The 19,762-nt window shown below is 47.0% G+C and overlaps 1 protein-coding gene across 1 annotated transcript; it reads right to left on the bottom strand.

The window, feature by feature from the left end:
- Window positions 1–6,915: 6,915 nt before the first annotated feature.
- Window positions 6,916–19,548, bottom strand: TMEM256 (transmembrane protein 256). Its single transcript, XM_028703588.2, has 4 exons — window positions 19,394–19,548; window positions 18,042–18,079; window positions 8,602–8,682; window positions 6,916–7,403 (listed from the first exon to the last, which is right to left on the bottom strand). The coding sequence occupies exons 1-4, from the start codon at window positions 19,479–19,481 to the stop codon at window positions 7,260–7,262; spliced, it is 351 nt and encodes a 116-aa protein (XP_028559421.2). The 5' UTR covers window positions 19,482–19,548; the 3' UTR covers window positions 6,916–7,259.
- Window positions 19,549–19,762: the final 214 nt, after the last annotated feature.

The raw sequence follows: 19,762 nt of genomic DNA, 5'->3' as shown, positions 1-19,762 counted from the left end.
GGGGGGGAAGCGTTTTGTGGAGCCTTCCGAGAACCTTGGAAACATAATTCTGCAGTGTTTTGCAAAACAACCACCACCTGGCTGCGAGGCGTCTCTCAGGCTGGGTGCAGAGAGAGAGAGAGAGAGAGAAGGGAAATTGTTGGGTTAAGGGAAGGGAGGAAAATCAGGAAGGATGTTGGGAGAGGAGGGGAGACTCCCTCCCTCCGGGGGGGGGGCGTGAAACAAAAACAGCAAAATTAAAACCATCTGGTTTCTCTCCTCCCAGAACTGCCAACCTGGCGCCCCCCAGCTGCTGAGGACGCGGGGGTGGGCGCCAGGATGGCCAAGGCTGCGCCGAAGAGCCAGCAAAGGAGATGGGGAGGAGGGGCGCGCGCCCCAAACCCCAACCAGACACCCCCCCGCTATCATCTTTCCAAAGAAACTTCTTTGCCGCCGCCTTCTTCCTCCTCTCATCTTTTTTTTCCCCCCGGGCAGGATTGAGGGGGTGGGTGGGTTTCCAAACAGGAAGCCCCTCCCTCCCTCTTTGCAAAACAACCTCCCCGCTGTCCACATTCACACGAGGAGGAGAAAGAAAAGGACCCCCCCCCCCGGCAATTGCAAACTGAAGAGCCCCCCAAATCTGTCCCCGGGAACAGAAACAAACCAAGCGCGCAAAGGATGGGGATACCCAGCTTTTATTTTCCTGGCCATCTCAGGTGGTTTCCCAAACAGCCCCCTGGCGGGGGGGGTAGAGGAGGGAGGGGGAGACAAGGCCAAGGACCCCCCCACACACACCGTGGCTTCTCTCTCCCCCCCCCGCCCCACATTATTTGGGCCTCCCCCTCGCCTCCCCGGCTCCTTCTCCCCACTCCGCGTTACCTTCACGCCCTGGAGCCAGCAAAGAAAGTGGCGGAGGGAGGGAGGTGGAGAGAAAGAAGAGAAAGAGAGGAAAAGGATGGACCGAGGGAAGGAGGGAGGGCAGGGCGAGGCAGGGGCCGCCCCCTCGCCCTCCCATCGCCGGCAGCAGCCCTGGAGCGGCGCCGCGCCCGGAGACAGAAGCGAGAGGGGGAAAAGGAGCGGTGCGCGCCGGTCGTGTGAACGCGGCGTGTCCGGGCTTGCTCTTTCGCTTCGAGGGATGGGAGGGGAAGGAGAAAGCTTAGGGGCTCTTAGCCCGGGTTAATGGTCTCGGCCAACCCGGCGCCCTCCAGCTGGTGGGGTTTTTTGTGGAGTCCTCGCGGGCGAGAGGGAGAGACGCGCGTCTTGCGCGGCTGTTTGTTTGGACGCACCGCCACGCGAGAACGCGGCCCCGCTGCTGGCTGGTAGGAGGGAACTTGCCTTTTGGACACCGACTTCAGGCCTGTTTCCACGACGCCTTGGGGAGAAGCACTTCTGCGCCACCGGATTGGGAGGGTTCACACGTGACACGTGATTGGTTCAAAATTGGGAAAGGAGTACGACAAGGCTGTATTTTGTCTCCCTGCTTATTTAATTTATATGCAGAATACATAATGCGAAAGGCTGGGCTGGATGAATCCCAAGCTGGAATTAAGATTGCTGGAAGAAATATCAACAACCTCAGATATGCAGATGACACAACCTTGATGGCAGAAAGTGAGGAGGAATTAAAGAACCTTTTAATGAGGGTGAAAGAGGAGAGCGCAAAATATGGTCTGAAGCTCAACATCCAAAAAACAAAGATCGTGGCCACTGGGCCCATCACCTCCTGGCAAATAGAAAGGGAAGAAATGGAGGCAGTGAGAGATTTGACTTTCTTGGGCTCCATGATCACTGCAGATGGTGACAGCAGCCACGAAATTAAAAGACGCCTGCTTCTTGGGAGAAGGGCAATGACAGGCCTAGACAGCATCTTGAGAAGTAGAGACGTCACCTTGCCGACAAAGGTCCGTATAGTTAAAGCCATGGTTTTCCCAGTAGTGATGTATGGAAGCGAGAGCTGGACCATAAAGAAGGCTGATCGCCGAAGAATGGATGCTTTTGAATTCTGGTGCTGGAGGAGACTCTGGAGAGTCCCATGGACTGCAAGAAGATCAAACCTCTCCATTCTGAAGGAAATCAGCCCTGAGTGCTCACTGGAAGGACAGATCGTGAAGCTGAGGCTCCAAGACTTTGGCCACCTCATGAGAAGAGAAGACTCCCTGGAGAAGACACTGATGCTGGGAAAGATGAAGGGCACAAGGAGAAGGGGGCGACAGAGGACGAGATGGTGGGACAGTGTTTTCGAGGTTACCAGCATGACTTTGACCAAACTGCGGGAGGCAGTGGAAGACAGGAGTGCCTGGCGTGCTCTGGTCCAGGGGGTCACGAAGAGTCGGACACAACTAAACGACTAAACAACAACAACAACACGTGACAGCTATCTATCCCACGCGCAAGCATCCTCGCTTTCTGTTTATAGCAATAACCGGTGCGCAATGATGGCCTTCCTGGCTGTTGTCACGGTCAAGCTCTACTCCCTGTAGCACCTGACCTAGAATCAAAGAATTGTAGGGTCAGAAGGGTCCACGAGGGTCATCCAGTCCAACCCCCTACGTAGACTCCGCCCCCTTTCCCCTCCAGATTTAATCTCAAGACCAGGTAAGGCTCCAAACCCCACTGATCTCAAGCGCTCAGGCTTCCCCCAGCCTGCCTCAGCTAAAAGAGCCCTCTGCAAGTCTCTTTACTATTACATGTTTTTAATAAAATATTTTCTGAAGTAACAATAGAACACACAGAGTCTCTCTTGCTTTTCAAGTCAAACAAATCAGTCGCATTCCGAGTGAGACGTTACAATTACAGGCAATGTGGGGTTGTGTGGGAGAAAAGGAGGCAGTAAAATTTCATTCTTCTGTATGGCGTGTCAGCAAAGTTTGTGTGTCAGCATCACATAAACCGGTACTTATTTTTGCTGGCGGTGCAAGAGCCCACAGGGCCCAGGGCGTGGCTGGTTGGTTGCAGTGTGTTGTGTTTGTGTTTTTTCTCAGAGCATGTGCAGAGTGACTTCTCCACTCGAGCAACTACAGTTGGTCCTTCCAGGATTGTGGGGCTGAGTTCCTGTGTAGGCCTGCTCTCTCCAAGAAAACTTTCCTTTGAGGGTAGAGATCTTCCCGCCCCCAAGTCAACCTAAAGCTTTGCTGTCTTGAGAAAACTTCCCTCTATGACCTCCTTTTTTTACTTTCTTGGGCTCCATGATCACCGCAGATGGTGACAGCAGTCACGAAATTCAAAGACGCCTGCTTCTTGGGAGGAAAGCAATGACAAACCTAGACAGCATCTCAAAAAGCAGAGACATCACCTTGCCGACAAAGGTCCGTATAGTTAAAGCTGTGGTTTTCCCAGTAGTGATGTATGGAAGTGAGAGCTGGACCATCAAGAAGGCTGATCGCCCAAGAATGGATGCTTTTGAATTCTGGTGCTGGAGGAGACTCTTGAGAGTCCCACGGACTGCAAGAAGATCAAACCTCTCCATTCTGAAGGAAATCAGCCCTGAGTGCTCACTGGAAGGACAGATCCTGAAGCTGAGGCTCCAAGACTTTGGCCACCTCATGAGAAGAGAAGACTCCCTGGAAAAGACCCTGATGTTGGGAAAGATGGAGGGCACAAGGAGAAGGGGACGACGGAGGACGAGATGGTGAGATGGTGGGACAGTGTTCTCAAAACTACCAGCATGAGTTTGACCAAACTGCGGGAGGCAGTGGAAGACAGGAGTGCCTGGCCTGCTCTGATCCAGGGGGTCACAAAGAGGCAGACACGACTAAACAACAACAACAACACCATCTTCTAGACCTGCATCTATTCTCACAGCGGCCAACTAGGTGCCCGTGATCCATCTCCGCTCCTGTGTCTTCCAGAAACTCGCGTTCAGACGCATCGCTGCCTCCCAACTGCAGAGGCACAGCAGAGACATCCTGGCTAGTGGGCATCGATATCAGCCTCTCCATCGTGAATTTGCCCTGTCCCCTTTTTAAAGCCATTCAGGTTCTGGGCCGTCGCTGCTTCCTGTGGCAGGGAGTTCCAGAGTTTAACACTGTGTTGCGTGAAGAAGGACTTTTATTTTATCCTTCCTGAATCGTCCAACATCTACCTTCATTGGGTGCCCATGAGTTCTTGTGTTGCGATCATTTATAAACTTCTTTTTTTTTATTATAAATTTTATTAGTATTTTCCACACAACATGAAAAATATCGAAAAATAACAATACACACAACACAACAACCGACATTCAAAAAACCCCAAACAAATCCATATCTTACAAGTTAATAATATAAACACAAAAAACAAATATTGACTTCCACCAATCGCACAGCACCTCCTTTACCTCTTATTGTGTCTTCCTGTTTTCCTGATCATCTCTAGCCTAGCATCCAGATATAAATCCCTCTTTCTTATCCTTTCACCTCACAAGGTTATTCCAGACTCAGCCAGATTTCTGACCTCGAACCTTGGCTTTTAAGGTATTCATTTAGACACTCCATTCAGTTATAAACTTCTATCGTGTTGCCTCTAAAAAAACCTTAAAATTCCCAGACGTTGCATCTTTTCCGTCATCGCAGGGAAATTTCTCCATTCCCCAGTTATTTGCGTTGCCCTTTTCTGAACCTTCTCCGACTCCTCAACATCCTTTTTGAGGCAAGGCGACCAGAACAGTATTCCAAATGCGGCCACAGCGTAGATTTTGATGCTTGACCAGGTTTCCCAGAGCTTTTTTATGATGGAGGCTGTGTTGTATTTAGACGGCTTTTTAATGCCACTCCCAAAAAAAGGAGCTTTACGGCAACAATACTGGAGTCCCCGTATTATCTTTTTGGCTTTTATACTGTTCTGCTTTGATGGCAGGTGCTGTTTTTAATCACCGCTCTGTACATCTTTATGAGATGGCAGTTTACAGTGGTACCTCGGGTTAAGTAATTCGTTCCGGAGGTCCGTTCTTAACCTGAAACTGTTCTTAACCTGAAGCACCACTTTAGCTAATGGGGCCTCCGGCTGCCACCACGCCGCCAGAGCACGATTTCTGTTCTCATCCTGAAGCAAAGTTCTTAACCTGAAGCACTTTTTCTGGGTTAGCGGAGTGTGTAACCTGAAGCGTATGTAACCTGAGGTAAAGGTAAAGGTAAAGGGACCCCTGACCATTACGTCCAGTCGTGGCCGACTCTGAGGTTGCGGCGCTCATCTCGCTTTATTGGCAGAGGCAGCCGGTGTCCAGCTTCTGGGTCATGTGGCCAGCATGACTAAGCCGCTTCTGGCGAACCAGAGCAGCGCACGGAAACGCCGTTTACCTTTCTGCCGGGGCGGTACCTATTTATCTACTTGCACTTTGACGTAGTTCCGAACTGCTAGATTGGCAGGAGCAGGGACCGAGCAACGGGAACTCACCCCGTCGCGGGGATTCGAACCGCCGACCTTCTGATCGGCAAGCCCAAGAGGCTCAGTGGTTTAACCCACAGTGCCACCCGCGCCCCTATGTAATCTGAGGTACCATTGTATAAAAGCATATATTTTTTAAAAAATTAATGTTGGTGAAATAAATGCATCGGGAGAGATTTCTTAACAGTGGTTAGCATTTGTCAAAGAGCAATTAGTGGGAATTTCAGGCCCAGATCCTTCCAGATATTCCTAGACTACAGCTCCCATCATCCCTAACCATTGGTCCTGCTGGCTCATGGGGAGTTTGCGTCCCAATATCTGAAGGGCCAAGGTTTCCCCATCCCCACTTTTTAAACAACGAATTTTATGACCCAATTTATTCCTGCATTGCTGGGGGTTGCACTAGATGATCATTGGGGATTCCTGGCAACTGCAATTTTATTATCTTTTGCCAACCTATAATAATAATAATAATAATTTATTATTTATACGCCGCCCATCTGGCTGGGTTTCCCCAGCCACTCTGGCCGGCTTTGAACGAAGTATTAAAATACAGTAGTCTGTTAAACATTAAAAGCTTCCCTAAACAGGGCTGCCTTCAGATGTCTTCTAAAAGTCTGGTAGTTGTTTTTCTCTTTGACATCTGGTGGGAGGGCGTTACAACAGGGCGGGCGCCACCACTGAGAAGGCCCTCTGCCTGGTTCCCTGCCTGGTTCCCTTTACTTGGCTTCTCACAGGGAGGGAACCGCCAGAAGGCCCTCAGAGCTGGACCTCAGTATCTGGGCTGAACGATGGGGGTGGAGACGCTCCTTCAGGTATACTGGGCCTTTGAGGCCGTTTAGGGCTTTCAAGGTCAGTACCAACACTTTGAATTGTGCTCGGAAACGTACTAGGAGCCATTGTAGGTCTTTCAGGACCGGTGCTATATGGTCTCAGCGCCCGCTCCCAGTCACCAGTCTAGCTGCCGCATTCTGGATTAGTTGCAGTTTCCAGGTCACCTTCAAAGGTAGGCCCATGCAGAGCGCATGGCAGTAGTCCAAGCGGGAGATAACGAGAACATGCACCACTCTGGCGAGACAGACAGCGGGCAGGAAGGGTCTCATTCTGCGTACCAGGTGGAGCTGGTAGACAGCTGCCCTGGACACAGAATTGACCTGCGCCTCCATGGACAGCTGTGAGTCCAAAATGACTCCCAGGCTGCACACCTGGCCCTTCGGGGGCACAGTTGCCCCATTCAGGACCAGGGAGTCCTCCACACCTGCCCGCCCCCTGTCCCCCCAAAACAGCACTTCTGTCTTGTCAGGATTCAACCTTAGTCTGTTAACCTAGGGCTCCCCAGCTGCTTTGGACTACAACTCCCAACATCCCCGGCCAGCCAGGTTGCCTTAAACGTCATGACTCATGGGAGTTGTAGTCTAGCAACCTCGGGAGGGAGGCGGAGACGCACTGAAACACTTTGTGCTTCCTGCTCTTAGCTTACATGTGACATCTAACATATAGCCACCATTTACCACGACATTTATCCACAGAATAAATTTATTCACAGAAAAAAAGCTGCGTGGGTTTTTTAAAAAGTTAAATCACTCTCATCATTTATTAAGCTAAAAAACACCAATTGAAAAGCACCGATCGGACATTGCATTTCGTGGCCTCCATCGCAAACTCAAATCTGGTTGCAATTTTTTTGGGGGGGAAAGGATCTTGGCTTTTTAAAAAGGGATTCGGCATTCGGGGAATTCCAAGATGCAGGACAGAGACGCGTTTGGGGCAGGCTAAAGACCTCAAGGGATCCTACTCTGACATTTGGAAATCTCTCTTCTCCTAGGGCTCCCTTCTGGCTAGCCTAAGGGGGGAGGGAGGGGCAGGGCTGGTTGCCCTGGCGATGGGAGAGAGGGGCCACATGGGGACAGAACGGGGTGTCAAGGGGCCATGGCGATCCAGCCGAGGATGAGGAGGGAACCACCATACGGGGCCGCCTTGGTCAGGATCGGGTCCCCTGTTACGGCGTGGTAATACAGGGCGCCAGAGAACATCCCCATGCCCAGAGACAGGATGCTGCCGGCCTGGGAGGAACGAAAGGCACAAGTTAGAATCACTGAATGAATGAATGTTTATTTGCGTCAGCCATCGGCCACAGGAATAAAACAACAATACAATATACAAAGAATAGAAATGAAAAGGTTTTATTTCAGGGGGTCAGACTAGATGAGATTTGGGGTCCCCTCCCAACTCTGAGGTTAGTACCAGTACCTAGAATGTGGCCTGGCTGTGCATGTCCCACCGTCAGGGATGATGGGAACAGCTTTTTCCAGCTAGGCACCCGCCAAACATTGGACTACGACTCCCATCATCCGCACCCAAAAGTTACCTAAACCTCCCCTGCCTTGTGGAACAGCTTTAGAATAGAATAGAATAGAATAGAATAGAATAGAATAGAATAGAATAGAATAGAATAGAATAGAATTTATTATTTATACCCCGTCCATCTGGCTGGGTTTCCCCAGCCACTCTGGGCGGCTTCCAACAAAGTATTAAAATACAGTGGTCTGTTAAACATTAAAAGCTTCCCTAAACAGGGCTGGCTTCAGATGTCTTCTAAAAGTCTGGTAGTTGTTGTTCTCTTTGATATCTGGTGGGAGGGCGTTCCACAGGAAGGGTGCCACCACCGAGAAGGCCCTCTGCTTGGTTCCCTGCAACCTCACTTCTCGCAGGGAGGGAACCACCAGAAGGCCCTCGGAGCTGGACCTCAGTGTCCAGGCTGGATGATGGGGGTGGAGACGCTCCTTCAGGTCTACTGGGCCTTTGAGGCCGTTTAGGGCTTTCAAGGTCAGCACCAACACTTTGAATTGTGCCCGGAAACGTACTGGGAGCCAATGTAGGTCTTTCAAGTCCGGTGTTATATGATCTTGGAGGCCGCTCCCAGTCCCCAGTCTAGCTGCCGCATTCTGGATTAATTGCAGTTTCCGGGTCACCTTCAAAGGTAGCCCCACGTAGAGCGCATGGCAGTAGTCCAAGCGGGAGATAACCAGAGCATGCACCACTCTGGAGAAACAGTCTGCGGGCAGGGAGGGTCTCATCCTGCGTACCAGATGGAGCTGGTAAACAGCTGCCCTGGACACAGAATTGACCTGTGCCTTTAGGAGAAGAAATAGCTGAGGAATAAACCCTACACAAATTTGGAGTCTCTAAGGCATATGGTTGGCACCTTGTAACCCCCCCCCCAAAAAAAACCCCAGTCAATTCTAAGTCGTGGATCCTTACCATCATGGGATAGCGGCAGTGGGGCACAGCCAGCAGGGCCAAGCTGTGGAGGAAGTGGTATTTGTTGGCCGTCTCATAGAGCTACAAAAGAAGGTCGAGGATCAGGGTGAGGACAGTGATTCAACACACACAGGCCATCCCTGTCGTCGTTGGGGGCTCAGAACTCCCATCAGCCCCTGCAAGTGCGATGGTCGTTGTAGTCCAGCAATTTCTGGAGCCACAGGTTCCCCAGCTCTGTACTTCAGCCATTTGCTTCCTCCCCACCCGACTTTGGACTACAACGCCCATAATCCACTGCAAGCTTAGGAAATGGATGATGGGCTTTGTAGTCTTTTCGGTGCCTTCCTTTTTCAACAAGGGGAGATCTGCTTCCCAGGCTGCCGCTGTATTGGATTTTCTTTTATAAAACTCATTATTGAACATATTCCACAGATTTATACATCAATATACTATATTACAATTTATATCCCATCCCATACTGGGGAAAAAAAATGAAAATACAAGAAAATTAAAGCAAAAAAAAAAAAAAGACCTAGACTTCTGATTGTTCTCAAAAAACCTATATCACCCTTGTTATATTTTACACAGTATTATATTATTTTCTTAAATCTTTTTAATCAAGAAGCAAAAAGAAAAAAGGTTAAATATAAACATTTGTTTTAAATATAGTATCTATACATTGTATTGTATACATGTTTTAAATACATTACCTATACCTCTGCACTGGATTTGAAAGTGTTTCAAATTGTTTCTATATGTGGAACTGTTTTTAGGAACGTTTTCATTTTAAATTGTGACATTGTTTTTTCCTTTGTGGAATTAAAGCTGTTGCTTTAACTGCTGGTGTTTTTCTCTGGGAAATGCAGCTTTGAGATTATTTCGCGGGAAGAAATCTGCAAATTGAATTGGACAGGCGTGGCTACATCTTGGGGGGCTCAGGTTGAAAAAACCCGCTTGCGTAGACGACTCTGAGTTCAAATAAGAGGAGCGTCTTATGAAGGTGAATTTGGGAATGCTGGTTTGTGATCTCACTAAGAACGGGCAGCTCCACCCACCTGCGCCACCCAGTCTCCTTTCCGCAAAGAACCCAGGCATCCTGGTTCCCTCCCAGCCCCTTCCCAAAATTGTAGCCCACCTGGAGATGGGTCGCACAATTCCTCTTAAGGACATAAGAGGAATCAGCAGGATCAGGCCAAGAAGGGCCCGTCTAGTCCAGCACCCTGTTCTCACAGCGGTCATTATCAGAATCTCACAAGCAGGATTCGAACGCAAGATCCCCTCTCTCCCCTCCTGCGGTTTCCAGGAACTGGTATTCGTAAGCATCCCTGCCTCCGACCACAGAGACCCGAGAATAGCCACGAACAGTCCTCTCCTCCTTCGTGAATTTGTCCTATCCTCTCTTAAAGCGGGAAGGAGTTCCACAGGTTAATAATAATAATAATAATAATAATAATAATAATAATAATAATTTATTTATACCTCGCCCATCTGGCTGGGTTTCCCCAGTCACTCTGGGCGGCTTCCAAAAAAAATATTAAAATACTCTAATACATCAAACATTAAAAGCTTCCCTGAACAGGGCTGCCTTCAGATGTCTTCTAAAAGTCTGGTAGTTGTTGTTCTCTTTGACATGTGGTGGGAGGGAGTTCCACAGGGTGGGTGCCACCACCGAGAAGGCCCTCTGCCTGGTTCCCTGTAGCTTTGCTTCTTGCAGGGAGGGAACCGCCAGAAGGCCCTCGGTGCTGGACCTCAGTGTCCAGGCAGAACGATGGGGGTGGAGATGCTCCTTCAGGTCTCCTGGGCCTTTGAGGCCGTTTAGGGCTTTCAAGGTCAGCACCAACACTTTGAATTGCGCTCAGAAACGACATGGGAGCCAATGTAGGTCTTTCAAGACCAGTGTTATGTGGTCTCGGCGGCCGCTCCCAGTCCCCAGTCTAGCTGCCACATTCTGGATTAGTTGTAGTTTCCGGGTCACCTTCAAAGGTAGCCCCACATAGAGCGCATTGCAGTAGTCCAAGCGGGAGATAACCAGAGCATGCACCACTCTGGCCAGTCGGCGAGCAGGGAGGATCTCATCCTGCGTACCAGATGGAGCTGGTAGACAACTGCCCTGGACACAGAACTGACCTGCGCCTCCATGGACAGCGGTGAGTCCAGAATGACTCCCGGGCTGTGCCCCTGGTCCTTAAGGGGCACAGTTGCCCTATTCAGGACCAGGGAGTCCTCCACACCTGCCCACCTCCCGTACGTCTGTCTTGTCAGGATTCAACCTCAATCTGTTAGCTGCCATCCATCCTCCAACAGCCTCCAGACACTCACACAGCACCTTCACCGCCTCTGATTTGAAAGAGAGGTAGGTATCATGTGCTGGATGAAGGACTTTCTTTTATTGGTACTATATTCCTGAATTATTATTATTATTTCTTAAATCTGCCAGTCGCTTTAAGCCAAAGAACATCTCCCAGTGTTCAGCTTCACAAGTTCTAGGGTCAGGAGAGGGAGGGAAAATAATTATCTGTCAACTTTCTCCATGCCAGGCGTAATTTTATAAACTTCCGTCAATTTTTTCAAACTTCTTCCTTCCATCTAGTTAAGAACGCACAAACTCATTTCCCATCTATCGCACCCAATAGTGCCTCTTCTTCTACTAACCTGCCCCACTTCATTCCTCCCCTGGCGGAATTTTTGACAACTGAAATTTTGGAATTTTGGAAACTGGACCAGGAAAAAGAGGATCTCAAAATAGTAAGTGCCTTTAGACTTGGATTTAAACAAAAGAAAAACAAACCAAGGGATTGTCTCATAACTTTAAGATCTAAGGAAGAAAGAGATAAAATACTGAATTGGCACTATCAAAAAACTCTGGAAATTGGAAATTCTTTTGTGGAGATCTTCAAGGATATCCCGAAGCTGATTCTTGATATAAGAACATACTACAGAGACCTGACTACCTTGCTGAAGAGGAACAACATTTTCTTCAGGTGGGAATACCCCCAGGGCTTATCCTTCAAATTCAGAGGAAAGAAAATAAGGATTAAGACACTGAGTGAAAAAGACAAATTCCTGCGAGACTACGGTGAGGACCTGCAGAAAGAGGTGGATCGTGGAGAGGAGACAACTGTAAAAGGACTGCTGGATGTGGCAAACCTATCCTTTGGACTAAAATCAACGACAGAGGAGGAAGAACTTCTTGGAGCGGTAGGTGGTAAAGATAAATAATATCAATATGGCGCTGAAACTTTTAACCTGGAATTGTAATGGTTTGAACATGCCTCAGAAGAGAAGAAGGGTTTTCCATGTTTTAAAGAGAGAGCAATTAGATCTGATTTGTTTACAAGAAACACATGTAACAAGATCAAATAGAAGATTACTTATAAATAAAAGATTGGGACAAGAATTTATTTCGTCAGATAAAGTCAAGAAAAGAGGCGTGGTGATATACGCTAAGGAAAAATTACAACCAAAATTAATCTTCAAAGATGAACAAGGAAGGACCCTAGCAATTGAAATACAACACCAGGGAGAGAAACTTTTGATTGTTGGAATATACGCGCCGAATGAAGGAAAATCTGAATTTTACAAGAAACTACATGAGACGCTGTTGGAATATATAGACTATAATGTAATCCTGATGGGAGATATGAATGGAGTAGTATCTACAAATATGGACAAGGCACAAAGACAGACAATTACAAAGGAGGGAAGGTTACCAAAGACCTTCTTTGAAATGACTGACAATATGGATTTAATCGACATCTGGAGAACAAGGCACCCCTTAGAAAAGGAGGGGACCTTTTTCTCTGAAGCTCAAATGACATGGACCCGAATAGATCAAATCTGGGTTACTAGAGGAATGGCACTAAAGGTAAAGAATGTGGAAATCTGCCCAAAAACTTGCTCCGACCACAACGCAGTAAAGATGGAGATGAAACATACAACATCTGGTTCCTATAGATGGAGAATGAATGACACCTTGTTTAAAGATGAAGAAGTTCTTAAAAAGGCCCAAAAAACTTTGAAAGACTATTTTGAAATAAATTTGAAAACAAATGTGGAGAAAAGAGTGATCTGGGACGCAAGTAAAGCTGTAATGCGAGGATTCTTGATACAACAAAATGCAATAAAAAGGAGGAGCCAAAATGAGAAAAAGGATAAGATTTTGGAAAAGATAAAAGAAGGAGAAAAGAAATTGAGATCAAAACCAAAATCACAAGAAATTTTGAGAGAAATCAAATTTCATCAAATACAATACATGGAGCTGACGAATCACGAAATAGAATGGAAAATTAAACAAATGAGACAAAAAACATTTGAATCAGCAGATAAATGTGGCAAACTCCTGGCATGGCAAATAAAGAAAAGACAAAAACTGAACACAGTTACAAGTTTAGAAATAGAGGGAAGGAGCATTTATAACCCAAATGAAATTAGAAATTGCTTCCAGAATTACTTTAAGCAATTATACGCACAAGGGCCGCAGAAAGAATCAGATATAGCTTGTTTTCTCGAGAAAAATGGACTACAAAAAATCTCTACTGAAAGTACAGTACTGTTAAATCAAAAGGTGACTGATCAGGAAATAGAAGGTGCCATTCAAAATATGAAACTGGGCAAATCTCCAGGACCAGATGGACTGACTTCCAGATACTATAAGGTTTTGAAGGACTGGCTTTTACAACCTTTGAAGGAAGTCTGCAATGAAATTTTGGAGGGAAAGAGGGCTCCTGAAACGTGGAAAGAGGCGTATATTACACTTATACCAAAGACAGAAACTGAAAAGACCCAACTTAAGAACTACCGTCCCATCTCCTTATTAAATGTGGATTACAAAATTTTTGCTGACATTTTGGCAAAGAGATTGAAAAAAGTTTTGATGGAGGAGATACACAAAGACCAAGCCGGCTTTCTTCCGCGAAGACATTTATCGGATAATGTAAGGAACATAATTGATATTTTGGAAAAGCTAGAGGTAGACATAAACACTAAGGCAGTTCTGATATTCGTGGACGCGGAGAAAGCCTTTGACAATATTTCTTGGAGTTTTATGAAAAAAAATCTTCAGGGGATGGGGGTGGGTCAAGGTTTTGAAAATGGTATAGGTGCAATTTATTCAGAACAAAAAGCGAAGTTGATTGTGAACAATGTGGTAACGGAAGAATTTAAGATAGAAAAAGGAACACGTCAGGGGTGCCCAATCTCACCTCTACTTTTTATTTCAGTACTGGAGGTTTTGCTGAACATGATTAGAAGGGACAGGATGGTTAAGGGGGTTCAGGTCGGAGCAAAACAATACAAATTGAGAGCCTTCGCAGATGACCTGGTATTAACTTTACAAGAGCCAGAATCTAGTACCAAGAGAGTTCTAGAACTGATTCAAGAATTCGGCCAAGTGGCAGGATTTAAACTGAATAAGTCAAAGACTAAGGTAATAGACAAGAACTTAACACCCCTTGAGAGGGAGAGGTTTCAGAAAGAGACAGGTTTAAATGTGGTTAAGAAAGTGAAATATTTGGGTATAAATATGACAGCTAAAAATGTGAACCTGTTTAAAGACAACTACGAGAAAGTGTGGACAGAAGTGAAAAGAGACTTAGAAATTTGGTCAAATTTGAAACTTTCCTTGTCAGGCCGAATCGCAGTGATAAAGATGAATGTATTGCCTAAAATGTTGTTTTTGTTTCAAACATTACAAATTGTGGACAAGGTAGAATGTTTTAAGAAGTGGCAGAAAGATATATCCAAATTTGTCTGGCAGGGCAAAAAGCCCAGAATAAAATTTAAGATATTAACTGATGCAAAAGAAAGGGGGGGATTTGCCCTGCCAGACTTTAAACTTTACTATGAAGCAGCAGCATTCTGCTGGCTGAAAGATTGGTTACTTCTTGAAAACACAGATATTTTGGATTTGGAAGGTTTTAACAATGCGTTCGGATGGCATGCTTATTTATGGTATGACAAGGTCAAGGTCCATAAGGCATTTAAAAACCATATTGTCAGAAAAACACTGTTAAATGTCTGGACTAGGTATAAAGATTTATTAGAGAATAAGACACCTAGGTGGCTATCACCTATGGAAGCCAGAGCTGTGAAAAAACTTAATATGGAAGGAACTTGGCCTAAATACTGTGAAATCTTGGAACAAGAAGGTGACAGATTGAAACTACAGAGTTTTGAAAAGTTGAAAGATAAAGTGAGAGATTGGCTCCATTACTATCAAATTTTGGAGACATTTAATAAAGATAAGAAAATTGGCTTCCAGGTGGAAAAATCTAAACTAGAAACAGAACTGCTAGAATCCAATACAAAAACTTTGTCTAAAATGTATAATCTGCTGTTAAGATGGAATACTGAGGATGAGATGGTTAAATCGGCAATGATTAAGTGGGCTCAAGATGTGGGTCATAATATTATGAGTGTGGACTGGGATCAGTTGTGGACCACCGGAAGGAAATTTACGGCATGTACAGCCTTAAAGGAAAATATTATGAAAATGGTTTATAGGTGGTACCTAACCCCAGTCAAACTTGCAAAAATTTATCATTTGCCCGATAATAAATGTTGGAAATGTAAGGAGACTGAAGGAACATTTTTTCACCTTTGGTGGACGTGCCCAAAGATTAAGGCTTTCTGGGATATGATATATAACGAATTGAAAAAGGTATTTAAGTATACCTTTCGGAAGAAACCAGAGGCCTTTCTCTTGGGCATGGTCGGCCAATTGGTGTTAAAGAAGGACAGAACTTTTTTTATGTATGCAACAACAGCAGCAAGAATACTCATCGCAAAGTATTGGAAGACACAAGACCTACCCACTCTGGAAGAATGGCAGATGAAGGTAATAGACTATATGTCACTGGCAGAAATGACGGACAGAATTCGAGACCAGGGGAAAGAGACGGCGAGAGAAGACTGGAAGAAATTTAAAGAATATCTTAAGAAATACTGTAAAATTAATGAATGTTGAATGATATTGATATGGAATTTAAGTGGTTGTCAGCTGTAATGATTAAGAAAAGGGAAGGAATTTGGAGATTTAAACAAAGCTAAAGGAGGGGATTTGCTGAAAATACTAATAGAAAATGGAATACAGTAAGGGAAGGTATGAGGAGGTCGGGAAAGTAAGGTTAAGAAAAGAAGGGAAATGAAATTATACTTGTTCTGTTTTTTGTTTGTTTTTTCTTCTTTTTGAGTGTTTTATTTTTCTTTTGTATGTTTTTATGACTGAAAATCTAATAAAAATTCTTTAAAAAAAAAAAAAAAAAAAAAAAAAGAAAATTTGAACCCCCCCAGGGGTTTCTCTCTCCACCCACAAACAATGACAACCGGCGGTTCCGGTTTAACTGGCTTAGCCAAAGGGACTGGGAAGGGAAGGGGGAAAACCAGTGTTGTGTAGTGGTTAGAGTACTGGACTCTGAGCTTGGGAGAGGCCAGGGTTCGAATCTCCACTCAGCCACAAAGATGTGGCCTTGGGGGCCAGCCACTGCTTCTCAGCCAAGCCTACCTCGGAGGGTTGTTCTGGGGATAAGATGGGGCAAGACGCGAACCATGTACACTTCACTGTGGGCTCCTTGGGATACTGTAAAGGATGCTTTTGAATTCTGGTGCTGGAGGAGACTCTTGAGAGTCCCATGGACTGCAAGAAGATCAAACCTCTCCATTCTGAAGGAAATCAGCCCTGAGTGCTCACTGGAAGGCCGGATCCTGAAGCTGAGGCTCCAAGACTTTGGCCACCTCATGAGAAGAGAAGACTCCCTGGAAAAGACCCTGATGTTGGGAAAGATGGAGGGCACAAGGAGAAGAAGGGGACGACAGAGGACGAGATGGTGGGACAGTGTTCTCGAAGGGACCAGCATGAGTTTCACCAAACTGCGGGAGGCAGTGGAAGGCAGGAGGGCCTGGCGTGCTCTGGTCCAGGGGGTCACGAAGAGGCGGACATGACTAAACCACAACAACTGTTACAGAAATTACCGGGGGGGGGGCACATCTTTAAAGTTGTTTAATGTTACAAATATTATGCATAAATGTACCTTTTCGACTTGAAGATACCTAGCTTTAACAATAATATAAAATCAACTCCTTTGCCAGTTTTCTCCATTCTAGAACTACCCTATTTTTCGCCCTATAAGACGCACCAGACCACAAGACGCACCTAGTTTTTGGAGGAAGAAAACAAGAAAAAAAATATTCTGAATCTCAGAAGCCAGAACAGCAAGAGGGATCGCTGTGCAGTGAAAGCAGTGATCCCTCTTGCTGTTCTGGCTTCTGGGATAGCTGCGCAGCCTGCATTCGCTCCATAAGACGCACACACATTTCCCCTTACTTTTTAGGAGGTAAAAAGTGAGTCTTATAGAGCAAAAAATACGGTATTTTCCCCTTGAAAAAGGACTCCAGGAAGTTCCCAGAGGTGACAATTGCTGAGCTGATTGTTGGCCAAGGAAAGCCTAATCCCATCACCTAACTTGCCAAGGGGCCAGACATGCAAAGGAAGTTCTCTTGTACTTTGGATGGTGGGACTTCAGAGGTGTTTGCCTCTGCTCATCTTACACCTGGGTCTTGCCCTGACATGTCTGCTTATGCTAATCTTGTACCAAGGACTTGTCTGGACATGTTTGCCAAGGTTAAACTAGTGTAACCCCTGTCTATCCCTCCCCTTTGGTGACATGTCAGTGATGTAGCAATGATGCTGTACGAACTGTATTCTGGGATATGGTGGGAAAGTTTTAAAAGTCCTTGTCACCCCTTCCTTGGGGTTCAAAAATCCTATTTGAACCTGTTACGCGATAAACTTTGGTCTACGGCTATTTGCTCCAGTTGGTGGCTGGACTCCTTCCTTTATTCAGCAGGGACCCGTGGGCTCTGCCCAACCAGCTGGGGGACTGAGCAGCCTCGCACCTAGATTTTTCCGTAACAGATAAAGGTAAAGGTAAAGGGACCCCTGACCATTAGGTCCAGTCGTGGCCGACTCTGGGGTTGCGGCACTCATCTCGCTTTACTGGCCGAGGGAGCCGGCGTACAGCTTCCAGGTCATGTGGCCAGCATGACTAAGCCGCTTCTGGCGAACCAGAGCAGCGCACGGAAACGCCGTTTACCTTCCCGCCGGAGTGGTACCTATTTATCTACTTGCACTTGACATGCTTTCAAACTGCTAGGTGGGCAGGAGCAGGGACCGAGCAACGGGAGCTCACCCCGTAATGGGGATTCGAACCGCCGACCTTCTGATCAGCAAGTCCTAGGCTCTGTGGTTTAACCCACAGCGCCACCCAAGTAACAGATACAAATGCAATAAATAGAATCACAGAACTGTGGAGTTGGAAGGGGCCATGAGGGTCATCTAGTCCAACCCAAATGCAGGAATCATCTGCCCAACGTGGGTTTCAAACTCACAACCCTGAGATTAAGAGTCTCATGCTCTACTGAGCGAGCCAAATAAGAGCGTTTACCTCTTTCAAGTAGTCATCTCGGTCGCTGCGACGGAAATCTGGGAGGAGGAGGGTGGGGAAGAGAGAGAAAGTGGAGTTAGCAGAAACTGCACAGGAGATAAACTGGGGGAAAGGGGTGGGTCATCAACGCCTCTCCAACGGACGGCTGCAAAATGCGATATGGTGGAGGAAAAGTCTCCATGCTCTGAGCTTGGAACACAAACAGGGGAGGCAAACCAGAGGGCCCAATTCACCGGGGGAAATTCTCAGCCGAAACGAGCCAAAACCCTGACCTGATATTTAAGTGAGCTTTGGAACTCCCTGCTTATTGACATCAGGCAGGTGCCTTCACTGTACTCTTTTCAGTGCCTGTCTAAAAACATTATTCCTTAGACAAGCCCATGCAGACATTTAGAAAGCTGATAGTGCAGGTTTTTGGCCTGTTGTAACTTAACGTTTCAAAAGCCTTAATTTACCGCTCATTTTTCTTGCTGGTCATTTTATTGCGTTACTATTAGTTGTAGCAGTAAACCGCTTTGAGTGGTTTGGTTGGTTGATTTCATTTTGCAATCAGGTAAAGGTAAAGGGACCCCTGACCGACTCTGGGGTTGCGGTGCTCATCTCGCTTTATTGGCCGAGGGAGCCGGCGTACAGCTTCCGGGTCATGTGGCCAGCAGGACTAAGCCGCTTCTGGCGAACCAGAGCAGCACACGGAAACGCCGTTTACCTTCCCGCCGGAGCGGTACCTATTTATCTACTTGCACTTTGACGGGCTTTCGAATTGCTAGGTTAGCAGGAGCAGGGACAGAGCAACAGGAGCTCACCCCATCGCAGGGCTCTGTGGACTACCTTACACTGCTTTTAAAACAAAAATCGCATTTGGATAGAAACAGTTTCTCAGGCGGCTAGTCCTAGTCTTTATAACCCTGTACCTTCTTCCAGAAGGCAGAAGCTGAGAGAGATCATTTCAAGGGTGCGCACTATCCTGCACTATCTCTGCAGCTTTCTTATGGCACCTGGAAGCATAGAATTGATCCAAGGTGGGTCACCCCGTTACAGTGATACCTCGGGTTACAGGCACTTCAGGTTACAGACTCCGCTAACCCAGAAATATTACCTCGGGTTAAGAACTTTGTTTCCGGGTGAGAACAGAAATCGCGCGGCAGCAGCAGGAGGCCCCATTAGCTAAGTGGTGCTTCAGGTTAAGAACAGTTTCAGGTTAAGAACAGACCTCCAGAACGAATTAAGTACTTAACCCGAGGTACCACTGTATTCTCTCCGCAGTATTTGGGAGCTGCCCACAAATACCGTCGGGGGATCGAGGCCAGGATTGCACCCCCTTTTCTCCAGCCCCGGCACCCGCCTGTCCTCACCGTGAGCCCCGTAGGCGGCCGCCCCGACGGCCGCAGCCCCGCTCAGCGCTCCGAGCCGTCGGAAAAACGCCCCGGCGCCCGCGACCATTCCGATCCCCGACGTGAAAATGTATCAACCTCGTTTCCGACTCTCGGCGCGTTTTACCCAATCAGCGCCCTCGGCGGCTCGTTAGTATGCAGCCCCCGCCCCCGCAGAACGCCGCGCCTCAGCCAATCGGCGTTCCCCAGCCCTTCCTTCCGCATCAGCCAAAGTTCGGAAAGGGTTGGCCAATGACGTGCGAGGCCGGGGGTTGGAACGCGGGCGCGTCCAATGAGAAGCGTAGTTTCGCCTCCTCCCCGCCTCTCTCCTCCAGTTCCATTCTTCTGATA

The sequence above is a fragment of the Podarcis muralis genome, chromosome 13 (genome assembly GCF_964188315.1).
Source record: "Podarcis muralis chromosome 13, rPodMur119.hap1.1, whole genome shotgun sequence".
Lineage (NCBI taxonomy): Eukaryota > Metazoa > Chordata > Lepidosauria > Squamata > Lacertidae > Podarcis > Podarcis muralis.
Note: the sequence above shows the minus strand (reverse complement) of the source record. Positions and strands in the feature narration are given on the sequence as shown.

Excerpts from the sequence above, each read along its gene's own strand:
- TMEM256 (XM_028703588.2), bottom strand. The coding sequence starts at position 19,481 with ATGGTCGCGGGCGCCGGGGCGTTTTTCCGACGGCTCGGAGCGCTGAGC. Across the intron at positions 18,080-19,393 it reads GGCCGCCTACGGGGCTCACG|ATTTCCGTCGCAGCGACCGA; the intron begins GTGAGGACAGGC and ends TCCTCCTCCCAG. Across the intron at positions 7,404-8,601 it reads ACTGCCGCTATCCCATGATG|GCCGGCAGCATCCTGTCTCT; the intron begins GTAAGGATCCAC and ends CGTTCCTCCCAG.